Source organism: Hyalella azteca, unplaced genomic scaffold, assembly GCF_000764305.2.
Source record: "Hyalella azteca isolate HAZT.00-mixed unplaced genomic scaffold, Hazt_2.0.2 contig2334, whole genome shotgun sequence".
NCBI lineage: Eukaryota > Metazoa > Arthropoda > Malacostraca > Amphipoda > Hyalellidae > Hyalella > Hyalella azteca.
Window position 1 is genome coordinate 80,662 of NW_025932613.1, and position 17,070 is coordinate 97,731.

The following is a 17,070-nucleotide window of genomic DNA, read 5'->3' on the forward strand; positions in this document are numbered from 1 at the left end:
TTGTTCATTTTATTACCTCATGTTTATAATGTCGTCATAACCAAGGCGATTAATTTTCACCCCATCGTTCTTTTTGCTCGTATTCCATGAGCTAGTTGCCTTATACCAGCTCATATAACATTAGTATTAATATACAATATAACAGTATATCTCGACCAGTATTTTGCGATTTGTTGATCTTCCAAGTAAAACAGTAAGATGATAAAATTATATGATATGATTTTTAAACGTAATTGAGAACTATATGCCTACGCTTGATTAGTATAGACTATAGAGGTATTAAAGACTTATGATTAGGAGCTTATATATGATAACTGTCGTTGTTGAACGTGGTACAGTTCCTAAAAAGCGGGACACCAATTGTTATGTGGAGAGAATAGGGTTTAGGAATAGGCAATTCTAGGGCATGTAAAGGATTTATCATCTGTGACTAATTTATGTTCATTTGAGGAGGAATCTGAAGAGTGAAGTGAAGTGCTCGCAGTGGACAATGAAGTGCCTGCAGTGGACAGTGAAGTGCCTGCAGTGGACAGTGAAGTGCCTGCAGTGGACAGTGAAGTGCCTGCAGTGGACAGTGATAAGTACTCAGAAACAACCGTGTGATAATGTCTATAGGCAGTAATGTCTATAGGCAGTAATGTCTATAGGCAGTAATGTCTATAGGCAGTAATGTCTATAGGCAGTAATGTCTATAGGCAGTGATGTCTATAGAGGCAGGACAGTGATGTCTATATATGCAGTGATGTCTATATATGCAGTGATGTCTATAGGCAGTGATGTCTATAGGCAGTGATGTCTATAGGCAGTGATGTCTATAGGCAGTGATGTCTATGTCACTGCGCAGGATTGCGTTGCACTGCAGGATTAAGTAAAAACGTTTACTGTTTTTGGCGCGCATCCTGCAGCGTGTCAAGTTTAATTATCAGCCGACGTATGAGGAAATAAAATGATCCCTCACCTATGCAGGGGCTACGTTCCAGACCTCGACCGCGATATCTGAAATCGCGATGAGGAATTTATAGATCGATATGCCTTTTTAAAGTACTTAAATTGCGATTGTAAGGTTAGTTTTAATTGTTTTAAGTGTTTACAAACCCTACCCACACGCTTATTGCCGATCGAGATACATGGGCTGTTTAAATCAGCCGATCGACTTCCTCAGAAACCCGCAAACCTGCGATCCTCGACTGACTTTTCTCATTAATATTTTTTGAAAACCCGCGATGAAGTGACACAGCGGTCGGTGAAGCGCGTTGTAGCGAAGGATTGCTGTATTGCCGAGAATATTTAGGATGAAGGATGGCATGACCCCCGACACCGCCCGACAGCGCCTGGAATGCCCTTGGTGTCCAGGACATCCCGGAGGCGGGCCTTAGCTCCTATAAGGGCGGAGTGACGCATTATCCTGGAAGTTTCAAGGGGCGGACCGGCATGGATAGGAGTGGTTAGTGGAGGATCCTGTTCTGGAATAGGAGTGGTTAGTGGATGCTGTCAGGAATAGGAGTGGTTATTGTGGCAGCTCAGTGATTTATGAGACTGGAAAGGTCATTCTTTGGTCGCTATCTAGCTGAGTGAGGTCTGGATGCTGCGTCAACCAGTGATGCTAGGAAGTAAATCTGATTGCTTAATTGGAAAGATTAAAAGACTGGACAATCATTAATAGCAAGAATTGCTAAGTGGCTTATGTCGTTACCAATTCGTGAAGTTTTTACAGCAATATAAGAACAAAAAAAAAAACATTTATTACCTGTAAATAATTGAAAAGTTGAAAGTGTTTTTCAACTAGTCGTCTTAGACCAGTTTTGGTTGCCAATAAAACTTTTCTGTTTACTCGTTGAAATGTTGGAATCTTCCTCAGTGCGATGCCCCAACTCGCCAGCCTCAAGCTTGGGGATGCCGTTGTCGTTACCCTCGGATACCCTGAACAGCTCCCCTCTCTCCCCTTGCCTGGTGCCCCAGTACGCGTACCTCCACCAGCTGAGTCAGCACCAAGTCCTCGCCGCCTCAGACTTCAAGTCCTACTTCGTCGACCCTCTGAAACAATCCTTTCCAGACCACATCAAGCAGGAGCACTACAAAGCCTGCTTACCAGACCACTTTAAGACCACTCTGCCAGATCATCTGAAGACAACCCTTCCAGATTACCTCAAGACAACCCTTCCAGACCACCTTAAGACCACACTACCAGACCACCTCAAAACTATGATGACTACCGATCATTTGCGTACTGTGATGATGAGCGATCCTCTTCGTTTGTATTTAGCGCAGCAGGAATACGCATCCGCTGCGGCGTTCGCGGCTGCGGCATCAGGCGCGTCATTGAATTTTTTATCCCGCGAGGCTAAAGACGCCGTCGGGTTCACCGGCACCGCGGACACCACCCTGCGGTGTGGGGATGTGAACTCATCCCTGGCAGGGGTGACGAGCAGCATGTGTACTTCCCTGAGCAGTTTCTCGTCCCCCCAAGGAGGGTGTACGACTCGACTCCTCGAGTCGGGGGGCACCGTGCCCCGCACGACACTCTTCAGCATCGAGAGCCTCTTGGCACCCAAACCACCCTCCGTCAGGCTGCCGGCGCCCCTTGCGAGACCCACGCCCCTCGAGTTTCTTGGTGAGAACTAACGTAATTGTTTCATAATTATTTTAATTATCTGAATTATTCTGGTTATCGAGGTGCAGTCATGCCTCGTATCGAGACCGAATATTTGCTCTGGTATTATTTTAGAAACAATTTCATTTTCAGATAAAAATAGAGATTTAGCTAAAGATATGAAGAGGAATTATTTATATATTACAGTGGTTTTGTTAAAGTCAGTTAATTAAGACAACTTTTATTATTCAAATGCGTAAAATTTTTTAGCATAAGGCCTATACTGTATGTTCAAAAATGCACATCGCCACCTACTGAAATTCTCATATATCCAACACCAAGTTGCCGTGCATGGTCGCCTTCCATTAGCAGGTTGCAACGTCTCCAATCAACCTGAAATCTTTAATTGACCAGGTGCTTCACCTCCATGACCATGCATGGTGCTTTAAACTTACAATTAACCTGGCGCGGTAACCTAACGGTTAACCTGGCGCTGCAGCTATTTGTTAATCTGGCTCAGAAACCAATTGTTACTATGAACTGTTTCTCAATGGTAATGGGGAAAAAATATTTCCAGGAAAGCATTTTGTGAGTTTTATCTCGCAATGAAAGCAAATGCTTCAATTAAGATCTTACAGGAGGTAATTCCAGATCAACAATTAGACTTCACCAAGTCAACGGTAAAGCTTCGTGGTTCGCAGAGATTGAACTATCTTGCAACACTATATAAACATGTGAAATGTTTATTTTAATGCGAAATCATACAATGCCGTCGACGCTTCATTTTAATGAGAAGGCATACAGTTCCGTGACGTTTCATTTAATGAGAAGTCACACTATTTCATCGCGTTTCATTTTAGTGAGAAGTCACACAATGCCATCGCGCTCCATTTTAATGACAAGCCACACAATGCCATAGCGTTCCATTTCAATGAGAAGCCATAAAATGCCATCGCGTTCCATTTTATTGAGAAGTCATAAAATGCCATCGCGTTTCACTTTAATGAAAAATAATAAAATACCGTCGCTCTTCAATACAAGAGATTAAATCATAAAAATTAAATGAAATGCAAATTTCAGATGAAGGCTACACACTGGCCAGATAGGCGCGGCTCGAATTTTTAGTAGCATATATAAAGGCTTCTCAAGTTGTAAAAAATGGCATCTGAAACTTTTTCTTAATTTCAAAATTTCTGTATATACTTTCAGATGTAGATAAAATAATCGAGACATTTAAATCAGTGATATGTACACTGACCAGAATCAACATTTTATGAAACAATTCTCATTGTTAATCGAGCACTGATACGAGTCATTTAGTGACTCGTGACAGAAGCAGGAAACAGTTATATATTTTCTGAAAGTTTGTTTCAAACATGACACTGTATAATGTATACAGGGGCTATTCAAGTGACAATAGCTCTCATGTCATTATAGTTTTGGGTCATTAAATTTAATTTTCAGCGGCGGAATGGCGTGGCATTGCAATTAACCCTCTACCGCCTGACATGCATGATTTAACCGGAGCAATATTGTCACAAGTCTACTTCCCAAAAAGGATACATTCTAGTGAGCGCAAAATGACTTGCCCTGATGCATGTTTGCCGCACTTACAACAACTTTAAAATGTTCTCCGTTGCGTACAAACGTTTTAAGGTTGCTACACTCAATAGTTTACTTATTCTTTATCCACAGAGGAGCAGACAAATTTATAATTTAAGTTGAAACATTACAACATCAAGTTGAAAGTTTACATTTACTTATAATTTAAGTTAAAAGTTATGTTCTCGGAGAGTGACATACGGCGGTATAGAGGGTTAAGACGGGGATACTAGATATTAACTTTATTTTGACTTAGTAGATTCAATTTTGTTGAAGAATATCAAATTTCTGTTTCTTCGAACTTTTGAAAGTTTATTGGGAATTCTATTACCAATGTCAGTTGAATAGGGCCTCTCTATTATTATTAAGAACAATTCTTTACATTGTTTACAATGACATTCTGGATAGCGGGATTCTTAATAACGGGAACCTGATCGGAATTACGGATAACGGAATTCATAATATTGGCATTATGGATACCAGGATTACAGATGGCCCCTTTAGTCTAATTTATTTTTTTGTTAGGTAATTAATTATTTCCATTACTCTATATAAGTTTCCACGATAATTAGTAATAGGTTGAATTTCTCTATAATAGTGTGCATGTTGGTTAGGAATATTTCATAATATAATATAATATTTTATTATATTAAATTATATTATATTATATTATATTATATTATATTATATTATATTATATTATATCATATTATATCATACTACAATACATAATAATATATTATAATGATATCTATGCTTATTATTAAGAAAATGGAGTGAACGACACACGCTATACGTTCGTGACCGGGAGCAAGTTACAGCAGTGCATGGTCTGTTGTGTGTAATGTAGCAGTGACATGGTCTGTTATGCATGGCAATATGCTGCTTATCAACGACTGAGGCTAGAAAAGATTGTCAAATAAGTGAGGCTACATGGTGCGAAATTGGCCCTTTAATAAAGCTATCGTATTGGTAGGATACATGAATATATCCTTCAGCACGTGGTGGTGGCACGGCTTAATTTGGTCCTGCCATGCAAGGATACATGTTCAGTTGCCTGGGAAGCGATGCAATTTTTCTGTACACTGGAAGAAATAGGCAAGTCTTTGTCCAAACACCAATTGACTTTTTTCCCTCGTGTGGATCATTAATTATGATCCTATTAGGACTGCCAAAAAGACGCATCATTGCTACGTACGTCACTATTAGGACATAATGATCTATTAATTTAATTACGCTACTATATATGCCTCCTAAATTCTACGTCTTTTCTGCCCACAGGACCTCCGCAGTACCCTCACCTGTACCCGGGGGCGTTCTTCCCCAGCAGTGGGGGCGGCATGAGCCCCATGTTTGGGGGTGGGGGAGGAGGGAAGCGCAAGAGGCGGCACCGCACCATCTTCACGGAGGAGCAGCTGGAGGACCTGGAGAAGACCTTCTCCAAGACGCACTATCCTGACGTGCTGCTAAGGGAACAGCTCGCCCACAAGATCGACCTCAAGGAGGAGCGGGTCGAGGTGAATAAGTCTTGAGGGGCTGTGAATTATTAGACCGCCGCCTAATTATTTAAATTTATTTTTATATTTATTAAGTGAATTACTAATCTAGTAAATTTATTAGGCCGCTGCCTAATTATTTAATTTTTTTTTATTATTTATTACGTAAATTATTTATTAAGTAAATTTATTAGGCCGCTGCCTAATTATTAAAATTTATTTTTATTATTTATTAAGTAAATTATTTGTTAAGTAAATTTATTAGGCCGCCGCCACTGTGAAAGAAAGCTGCAATCAAGGCATGCTACTATAATTTGATAGGTGAAAGGTGAAATATCTCATCAGGTGAGAATAAATAAAAATATGATTATATCATATGATAAAATAAAATAAATGATTAGGTGAAAATATCGCAACAAGAATAAAGATTGCGTTTATTCGCACTGCCATAGTTGAAATATTTCTATTGTAAGCAATATTTTGTCGTGTTGCAGCCAGTATTGTTGGCGTCAGTTAGCTAATTATATAGTGTGATGAGGTTGCCCGCCATCTTGGATAACTGCGCTTAAAATTCAAATTAGACTCGCTAAGGTTGCCGGTATATATAGGTTGTAGACGGTAGATATAAAGTTATAGTGCTATTTATATTATTGTATCTGCCGTTATACTGCTAGGTATGCCAGTAGATATTCCCTACAGCATCTACTACCTTTACGGGAGCTACAACGCGTCGTTGTGTTGTTCATAATTGTTGTATTGTGCTCATAATGCGATCTGTATGACGTCCCGACATGAAATGTGTGATGCGAGACAAGACGCAAGACCCGTGTCTCGACAATCCAGTTATTCGTGTCTCGACAATCCAGTTATTCGTGTCTCGACAATCCAGTTATTCGTGTCTCGACAATCCAGTTANTGTTCATAATTGTTGTATTGTGCTCATAATGCGATCTGTATGACGTCCCGACATGTAATATGTGATGCGAGACCTGCGTCTCGCCAATCAAAGTATCCGTGTCTCGCCAATCAAGTATCCGTGTCTTGCCAATCAAAGTATCCATGTCTCGCCAATCAAGTATCCGTGTCTCGCCAACCAAAGTATCAAGGCCTCGCCAAACAAAGTATCCAAGTCTCGCCAATCGAAGTATCCGTGNGATCTTCAACGGAGCCCTTAACCGCCAAAGTTAGGTGCCGGCAAGGCGATTGCTCGGCAGATTTCCAATTAAACCGTGGCGAGGGCGCCGGCCAATAGCAGCGCCCCTGTGTTATTCCTACGGGAACTGCCAACGGCCAATAGCAGCGCCGCTATGCTATTGCTACGGGACCCACCGAGTCCTGCCCACCCGGCGGCTGGCGTTGCGCGAGGCCTCCGCCTTGCCCGACTATCCTGAGAACTTGTGACAAGAAAGTTCATATTAGGCAAAAATGTTGAATAATTTGTTTGATTAACTGGAAAAAGGAATGAGCTGGTGGAATAAATTAATTAATTATTAATAGAGCCACGGATGGAGACTATTAATGTGAGTAAGCGTTAGAATATTTACCGATGGACAGACTCTTTCATATCACTAGTGATACCAATGATGGTAACAAATACTTTGACTATATTTATTTCGGAATAAAAGAGGAAATAAAGTCATTTACATAGTATTTATGATTCTAGAATATATTTGCTTAAGATTATTGGAAAGTGGATTTAGTAAGAAGAAAAGAACTTACTGTACATCATGATTAGTATAGCTTAAATTGCGACTTCAACATGAATTCAAAAGAAATTATAACGCCAAGTAAATTAACTATATCTTCATTGAAACGTTGCGGGGACCAGCTCCATCATTGCTTCAAAAATTGAGAGAATTCAAGTAGAATTAGCATAGAAAATTTAAATTTAAAAATAAAAAGTGAAAAAAATTACAACACAGAGTCAGGCTATGCTGTTCAGCATGAGGGCCGGTGCACAGCAGAGTGAGAAGGATCGGCAAGTGGCATATTAAAATGAAAATTCCATGAGTATTTCAGTCATCTTGACGTACGCTGCTGCGCACCGCGCACAACTGTATTGGAAGGGAAGACCGCAGGCGGGCAGGAGCATCATACTTATACAAGAAGAAAAATAATAAAATTATTCACCAGTAAAACATGCAAGTTAACATTCGGAAAATATTTTAGAAGTTTGTTCTTCAATACATACGACATTTTTTCAAACAAGCTACCAAAGGAGGGTAAATTCTTTAAATAGTTTTCCTACTTTTACCTCAATAACAGATTCAGAAAATTTTTCGACAATAACCTTTTAAATTTATTAAACGCAAGGTTCGATGGAAACCTATTTAGTTGAAATATATTACGAATGAACTTGAATGCAGTGTTAATTCATGTTATGGATGGTGGATCAAATTCTATCAAGGTTTGATAAACATTCTATTTAAAACGAAATGAACATATGCTAAAGAAGGCCATACCCAAGCCGATAAATGCCAGTTTGCGATACACGGTAGTCTGAAAGCAACCGTTATAGATTTAGTTACTTGCCTGTGGAGAAATGACAAAATTTTCCTGATTTTATCGATAAATCTTCGAGGTTGGAAGAAAAGATACGCATGAGAGAGATGTACAAGCTCGCTGGTTCACGAAGGCGTAGCATTGCGACGATAATGACAAGTTACCGACATGACAAGTTGCCGACATGAAAGGTGCCAGCATGACAAGGTGCTGGCTTGACAAAGAGCCGACATGACAAAGTGCCATGACAAAGTGCCGACATGACAATTATGGTACCTGGCATGACAAGGTGCTGCATATGGCATGACAAAGTGCCGACATAACAAGGTGATGGCATGACAAGGTGCCGGCATGACAAAGTGCCGACATAACAAGGTGCTGGCATGGCAAGGTGCCGGCATGACAAGGTGCTGGCATGACAAAGTGCCGACATAACAAGGTGCTGGCATGACAAGGTGCCGACATGACAAGGCACCGAAGTGGCAAAAGTTGCGCATGCAGCAGCACCACCAACAACAACAGTCCAGAGCAGCAGCACCACCAACAACAACAGTCCAGAGCAGCAGCACCACCAACAACAGTCCAGAGCAGCAGCACCACCACCAACAACAGTCCAGAGCAGCACCACCACCAACAACAGTCCAGAGCCGCAGCAGCACCACCAACAACAGTCCAGAGCCGCAGCACCACCAACAACAACAGTCCAGAGAAGCAGCAGCACCACCAACAACAGTCCAGAGCAGCAGCAACACCACCAACAGTCCAGAGCAGCAGCATGCATCACCAAAAACAGTCCAGAGCAGCAGCACCACCAAAAACAGTCCAGAGCAGCAGCACCACCAACAGTCCAGAGCAGCAGCAACAGTAGCAACACCACCAGCGCCACCAGCACCAGCACCAGCAGCAGCAGCAGCAAGGGCAGCGGCGCATACTAATTGCTTAAAGAGGAGCCTGCGTAGCGTGAAGCGTAAGGCAGCGCGCAGATTGTTATTGCTTAATTACCCTGAAACGCTCTAAACTGACGCACCGGAGACGACGGGGGGAGTACAAGGGCCTTTGAAGGGGGCAGGGGGGTGTTGGGTGTCGAGGATACGGAGGGACTGGACATGATTAGGGCGTGGCGAAGAATAATTGAGAATTCAATCTCGAACTCATGGAGTACCTGATCAGTTAGCTGTATGAATTCTGTCCTAGTAGAAAATATAAATCAGTAATTACAAGTTATAGCGAATGACGAATTTCAATTACACGGTTTTAGCGAATTGTGTCTGTAAATTTAATTATTTCTTATTATATAAATTCAATTTATGTAATATATAAAATATTTTCACTTCCCAGGTTTGGTTCAAGAACCGGCGGGCGAAATGGCGCAAAGTTAAGCGCGAGGAGCAGCAGCGCGTGCGACGCCTGCAAGATGAACAGAAAGCAACCACCTCATCCCCCCACACAGCCCCGTGTCCCCTACCTGTCCCCACGCCCCCAGAGGGCAGTGCAGGGACGATAGGACGACCAAGCACGTCCCCACCTAAGCGTCCTTCGTCCCCCTACTGCAGCAGCAGCGACGAGGGCCTCCTCAGCCCCAGCGCTGGTACCACGTCCCCAGCAGCAGGTCGCTGTGGTAGGTCACCATCATCCGTCCCTTACCACAGTCAGCGTGATGATGGCTGTCCCAGTCAGCATGGCCAGCATCACCACAGTCAGCGTGATGACGGTAGTCCCGGTCAGCATCACCACTACCTTTTCCACGACCAGCATCAGCATCAGTCCCTACATCAGTTCCCTAGTCCCCACTCTCTCGGCGGCTCAAGTGGCAACAACAACGGCAATAACGCGACCAAACGTCACTCTAATTCAACTGTCAAAACAATTATCAACAATAATCAATATTTAAAAAACGAACGACCAATTTCCAGTGCCCAAATATCCCCAGGAGGCGATAAACCGCGACTGGGAGCCGCCCAAGCGGTATCCGTGAAGAAACTTCTGACGGATTCCGAAGACGAAAACGATGACGAAAAAATGTCGCAGCGACATGAGGGACCTCGGGCCAAAAAATGTAAACTAAATCGTCCTGACGAGGAATATAATCACAACGCAACCGACCATCTCGATTCTGTTTGATTTTCTTGAAGTCTGTCTTTTTCTTGAGAATCTCTTCGACGAAAATCCGTGCATGTTTTTACTGAACAATTCTTCCGCGGCTGCTGTAAATGTTTGATTAGGTTTTGCATACAGGGGTTAGACACAATAAGGGAAACATCTGAGGAATCCACAAAATTTATTTTAGCGTAGGTCCACCGTCAGCGGTTCGTGGAGTAGTGGTGACGTCATCGGTTCGTACAGTCGTGGTGACGTCAGCAGTTCGTACAGTCGTGGTGACGTCAGCGGTTCGTTGAGTCGTGGTGATGTCAGCGGTTCGTAGAGTCGTGGTGACGTCAGCGGTTCGTAGAGTTGTGCCACGACGTCGTACGTTGTTGCTAGTCATGTATTATATACCGTCACTGGTAAATCTATTAACATTTAACATTTTAAACTATTAACATGGAAGGCAAAGTGTGACCCGCGAAAACAGACGCGATATTTTAATACATAAATGTTTTTAATAGTTTATCTTAAGCTTAAGCAAGGTTGTTGAGCGATTGGTTACTTATAACTTTAAAGATTTCCTACAAAGTACAACGGCGAGCATCAAGTTTCCCAATAAGTTCGCCATTTTTCGTTATTGAATCAACTTATTAAGTTATTACCTTGCATTATCGTCATGCCTGTTGCATTTAGCGATAAAATCAAACTTGAATGTAAAGGTTTATATTTAACAGATGTTTCTGGAAACGAATGCGATGGTATATTGATGGATACTTTGTTTAGATTTAAGGTCCACAATAACTTTTTCAGGATCCTCTTCTCCAATAAAGCAAATGATTCTCAAATCATGCGTTTCCTTGCAAAATCCTCTCCCCGAACACTCCTCCATCATCCAGCGATATCTTTACGGATGATGGCATGACGCTCTGGCTAGCCGCTGTGGCATGGTGCTCTGGCTAGCCGCTGTGGCATGACGCTCTGGCTAGACGCTGTGGCATGACGCTCTGGCATGACGCTCTGGCTAGACGCTGTGGCATGGTGCTCTGGCTGGACGCTGTGGCATGATGCTCTGGCTGGACGCTGTGGCTGTCTCTTATACACATCTAGATGTGTATAAGAGACTTGATTCAGATCGAATAAATCTCCTCAGGCTTTGCATAAAGGCTTTGAAAATACAATCTGATTTAAGCGCGGGATTTTTATTGCTGAAGTCAAGCAAAGAGGATGAAAGGCGCAGCGAATGCAGTGATCGCACGGCCGCTGCAGGCGACTCGCCACTCGCCTTGATTGCGTTCCTGGAGGCGATCGGTCAGCTGACCTCGCCTGCAGATAAAGGACCAGGCGAGTGAAGGGCTGACCACACCGCCTGCAGATAAAGGACCAGGCGAGCGATAGGCTGGAGTCGCCTGCAGATAATGGACCAGGCGAGCGATAGGCTGGTGCCGCCTGCAAATAAGGCTGAAGCCGAGCGAGCAGTGATTACTCCTGCAGATAAGGAACCTAGTGATCGGCAGCCTGTTCAAATGTCGGTGGCCTGTTCAAATGTCGGTGGCCTGTTCAAATGTCGGTGGCCTGTTCAAATATCGGTGGCCTGTTCAAATGTCGGTGGCCTGTTCAAATGTCGGTGGCCTGTACAAATGTCGGTGGCCTGTTCAAATGTCGGTGGCTTGTTCAATTGTCGGTGGCCTGTTCAAATGTCGGTGACCTGTTCAAATGTCGGTGGCCTATTCAAATGTCGGTGATCTGTTCAAATGTCGGTGGCTTGTTCAATTGTCGGTGGCCTGTTCAAATGTCGGTGGCCTGTTCAAATGTCGGTGACCTGTTCAAATGTCGGTGGCCTATTCAAATGTCGGTGATCTGTTCAAATGTTGGTGGCTTGTTCAAATGTCGGTGGCCTGTTCAAATTTCGGTAGCCTGTTCAGATGTCGGTGGCCTGTTCACTACGGCCCAAGAGTTAAAGGCTCGTAGGATCCTATATATACGGTCCAGGGGTCTGAAGGTGGTAGTGCACTAAGACTTAATTAAGGTTCCTAGGTTCGTAGGGTCCTATAAAGTCTAAAGACCCGAAAGGGAGACTGTCAAAGTGGCCGAAGTTGCAAGGCTCCAACTGTCCAAGGGTCGAAGAAGAGGTTCTTGTGCCATCAAAGGGCACACTGAAAAATTTGTTATGTGAGCGGAAGGAAGAAATTACATCCTTTTGGTGAAGGCTTCTGCAATTGAAGTTCGTTGATCCCAACATCGAGTCCATTGCAGGACTTGATTAGCGCGACTTCAACACAAGCTCCTTCAGGTGACGAACGGGAGTTGACGGGCGGAAGGGGTGAGTCTGTCTCGTAATGAAGTCGTTAATGACGACACCCTTAATTGTCTGTCACTTGTGATCATCGTCAATTGCAACACGCTCCGCTCACCTGTCAACACGCGCCACTCACCTGTCAACACACACCACTCACCTGTCACTGTGCATTATCGTTCTCAAGCGAGGCGCATCCTCTCTGCCATGCGCGCGTCTAGTTCAGGTGTGAAAAATATTTGATTTTTAAGCTGTGATATTTTCGCTCGTAATATTTTATCATCGCTAATTTGCGTAAAACTCGCAAAAATTGAGCTGAAAATATAATAATTAATTGGCATGCTTGCACAACTCAAGCTTAGCCCCGCTCTAGTGCCTTGATGCAAGAAAAATCTAGTGAAAATCAGAGGCGGTTATCGGAGGCCAGCGAATATGGTTGGCAAAGGTCGATCATAGTTCTGTTAAGATAGCAACAGTGCGATCAAAACTCATTATGAAAGTGTAAGATAAATTAGCAAACATTCTTTATTTATGTGTTTCGTAGGCGAGTTTGATAGCATGCATTATAAATATAAGGAAATTAGTGAGCAAAACTGCGCTCACGCACCAAAAGTTGTTGTTAAACCCACCGTTGAAATGTCGAGCTTGCCTCAATCAACTCGAATCTTATTTTCCTCAAGACCACACACCACATTATCTTAAATATAATCTCATATGATCTTAAAATTTGCACATAACTAAATGATAATGTGGTGCATGTGTGTGTGCATATGTCGTGACGCAATTTGTCATGCAGGAGGACATACGTATCCCTTATACCGCAAAGAACTGCCATCATGTTTGTATAGCTGTAATGTTTAAAATACCCTAATTTGTATTGCAGAGGCACATTCTCCATCTCACGTAGCATTCCAGCACTGAGCAGGAAATATACAAATGCCCCAAGGCAATCGCTCACCTGTCGAGAAGGATTCCCGCTTCTCGTTTTCTTTTCAGTAACGACTTTTTATTCGATAATTGATATCTCCACACCCGCTCCCAACAAACTCTCTTGCAGTCTCCCAGCAGGCATTTCCCCCAATCCCCTTCCACCCAACATGTGTCCGTGATCCTTCCTCTTTCCCCAGGAGTCCATTAAAGCATCAACAAAGGTAACAATCTCACTCCCCTTTGGGCGCACTCCACAAAGTGAGAAGAAACGCAATCACTCGGCGCTAAGTATGGCGGGTCTCAATGGCTCTCGTTGCCAGCCAACGCTCAAACAAATTACGCCATCAGCGGCCAAAAGGACGAGGCTTTCATTTACAAATTACGAAGGACGTTGCAACTTCCCGACACAGGCTTCACTAGACCCCCTTCTGAGGGCCTCACTGCCCCCCTTCTGAGGGCCTCACTGCCCCCCTTCTGAGGGCCTCACTGCCCCCTTCTGAGGGCCTCACTGCCCCCCTTTCTTTGGGCCTCACTGCCCTCCCCTGAGGGCCTCACTGCCTCTTTTCTTTGGGCCTCACTGCCCCTCCTGAGGGCCTCACTGCCCCCTTTTCTGAGAGCCTCACTGGCCCCCTTTCTTTGGGCCTCACTGCCCTCCCCTGAGGGCCTCACTGCCTCTTTTCTTTGGGCCTCACTGCCCCCCCTTGAGGGCCTCACTGCTCCCCTTTCTTTGGGCCTCACTACCCCCCCTGAGGGCCTCACTGCCCCCCCCTTTACAAATGCCCACAGCTTTTTATCTAAGGGCGTACTGCCTCCCTTGTAAGGGTCCACAACCCCTCTTTCTGATTAGGCCGGTTAGGAAGGAACCACACTGCATCTTTTTCTAAAGGCGCACATGCAGCCTCTCTTTCTATGGGCGTACTGCCTTCTATGTAAGGGACAACAGCCCTCCTTTCTGAGGGCCCAAAAAGATGAGGAATGAGGGGCACGGCTCTTCCTCACCGCCAATTGCTTCATGCGTAGTCCGGTCATCCCCGCCTGCTGGGTCCCCGGTCACTTCGTCTGCTGAGTCCCCGGTCACTCCGCCTGCCGGGTCCCCGGTCACTCCGTCTGCGGAGTCCCCAGTCACTCCATCTGCGGGGTCCCAGGGCAACCCGCCTGCGGGGTCTACGAGCAATACACTTGCAGGGTCCCTGTGCAACCCGCCTACAGGGTCTACGAGCAACCCACCTGCGGGGTCTACGAGCAACCCTCCTGCACGGTCTACGAGCAACCCGCCTGCGAGGTCTACGAGCAACCCACTTGCGGGGTCTATACGAGCAACCCACCTGCAGGGTCTACGAGCAACCCGCCTGCGGGGTCTACGAGAAACCCGCCTGCAGTGTCCCCGAGCAACCCAACTGCGGGGTCTACGAGCAACCCGCCCACCGGGTCCCTCAGCAACCCGCCTACAAAGTTATTCAAGGGATTATATACATAAAAATATCGAAAAACTCTCCTGCGTTTGACAAATAATGTTCACCGATTGATCGATGAATGATTATAAATTTTATCAATAATGTTAATTCACTCCATATTACACGAGGCCAACAGTCCTCAGTTTGATGCTCGCTATCGTTAAGCGCTTATCCATACATGTATCCAGGGAAGCACATTCAGCAAGACATATAAATGCATGTTTACAATATACATCACATACAATCATTATATAAATTATTTCTGTTCTGTCATGGGTGCCGGCATTAGCGAGATGTCTCAGGCAATCAGTTTTTACGAAGGACTTTAGCGGGTTTCCCTTTGAGCGCCGCGGATTACCAGAAGATTGCTGCCATGATACGATGTCATCTCCATCCTTATTGTGTTCATATGGCGCTATTGTGGCCGAGCACAAGATCACACAGCACAAATAACACAAGCGGCAACAATAGAGTCTGTTTACAACTTCTATTGGGCGCAAGTTGCGATAAATTATCGAGTTATAGATTGAAGGGACAAACATGGCTTCTGCTGCCAGATTGCTAGGCTCGCTTTCATGTTTAAATAACTATGACGATGGCAGGGCGACGTGTCTGCGGTCGCTTTTGTCACCGCATGGACTTCATCAATTTGTTCTGAAGCAGCGCTCGCCTCTCATTGGTCGCAATATATTCAGGAATATCCATGTTATAGTTCACAATTCGTTGTCGCTCTGGTAATACAATTAATATGATCGTTTTGAATTAGCTTAGCACAATCCGTAGAGATTATTTCAATAAATCTGACAAAAAATTGTTAAGGATGATTCGTTCGCATATTTTGATAAATTTTTAATCTCTACGCACGAGGGATAGCACTTGATATTGACTTATATGACAAGGGTGTAATCGAGGCGATAAATATCATTATGTTTTGAACGGATCTGAGCAATTCGTTTCGCTATCTAAGCTTGGAGCCAACGTTCCCGATTACTTATAGCAGTGAAATGCGGGCCGAAACGCAACATTATACAGGCGGGATTGCTGGCTGACTGCAGCCATGGCGCGCAGACCGTAGCCACGGCCCGCAGACCGCAGCCACGGCCCGCAGACCGCAGCTACGACCCGCAGACCGCAGCCCCGGCCCGCAGACCACAGCCACGGCCCGAAGGTCATGCGTGCATTTCATGCTGCTCAGAGTTATTATCATGCGACTAATTTCGCATTCCGTGTTCCTCCTTCAATGCAACTTGCAGAAGCGCACTAGATAATCATGCGACGGTAGAATTTATGCACTCTATTCACTAATGTATTTATTTGATGGTTTAAAATGTTATTTCACAATAGCACAGCATTCTTCTAGCATGTGCGTCGTGGCTACAGACGCCGTCTGGTGGAACATACGGCCGGCTGGTGGAACATACGGCCGGCTGATGGAACATACGGCTGGCTGGTGGAACATACGGCTGGCTGGTGGAACATACGGCTGGCTGGTGATGGGTAAACTTGTATACTTCAATGAGCTCAGGATTAAGGTTGACCTATAAGACAAATGTGTGATCGAGGCGAAGAATCTCATTGAACAGATCTGAACAATTCGTTTCGCTATCTAAGCCTGGAACCAGGGTTCCCGATTCCTTATAGCAGTGAAATGCGGGCCGAAACGTAACATTACTGGCGGGATTATCCGCTGTCTGCAGCCACGGCACGCAGACTGCGGACACGGCCCGCAGACCGCAGCCACGGCACGCAGACTGCGGACACGGCCCGCGCAGACCGCAGCCACGGCACGCAGACTGCAGACACGGCCCGCAGACCGCAGCCACGGCACGCAGACTGCAGACACGGCCCGCGCGGACCGCAGCCACGGCACGCAGATCATGCGTGCTTTTTACGTTGTTCAGAGGTATTATCTTGTGACTATGTATAATTTCGCATTCCGTGTTTCTCCTTTAATGCAAATTGCAGAAGCGCACTAGATAATCATGCAACGGTAGAATTTATGCACTCTATTCACTAATGTATTTATGTAATGGTATAAAATATTATTTCGCAATAGCAAAGTAGGGTAACATGGGGCAGCGAGCCCACTGCGGGTCACGGGCCCATAGCGGGTTTCTC

General features: G+C 44.7%; 1 protein-coding gene across 1 annotated transcript; it reads left to right on the top strand.

The window, feature by feature from the left end:
- The first annotated feature begins 1,741 nt into the window (after positions 1 to 1,741).
- On the top strand, positions 1,742 to 10,922 carry LOC125179513. Its single transcript, XM_047885540.1, has 3 exons — positions 1,742 to 2,611; positions 5,474 to 5,709; positions 9,529 to 10,922. The coding sequence occupies exons 1-3, from the start codon at positions 1,840 to 1,842 to the stop codon at positions 10,309 to 10,311; spliced, it is 1,791 nt and encodes a 596-aa protein (XP_047741496.1). The 5' UTR covers positions 1,742 to 1,839; the 3' UTR covers positions 10,312 to 10,922.
- The last annotated feature ends 6,148 nt before the right edge of the window (positions 10,923 to 17,070 follow it).

Coding starts and splice junctions, on each gene's coding strand:
- LOC125179513 (XM_047885540.1), top strand. CDS start 1,840: ATGTTGGAATCTTCCTCAGTGCGATGCCCCAACTCGCCAGCCTCAAGC. Junction 2,612..5,473: donor CACGCCCCTCGAGTTTCTTG/GTGAGAACTAAC, acceptor TTCTGCCCACAG/GACCTCCGCAGTACCCTCAC. Junction 5,710..9,528: donor TCAAGGAGGAGCGGGTCGAG/GTGAATAAGTCT, acceptor TTCACTTCCCAG/GTTTGGTTCAAGAACCGGCG.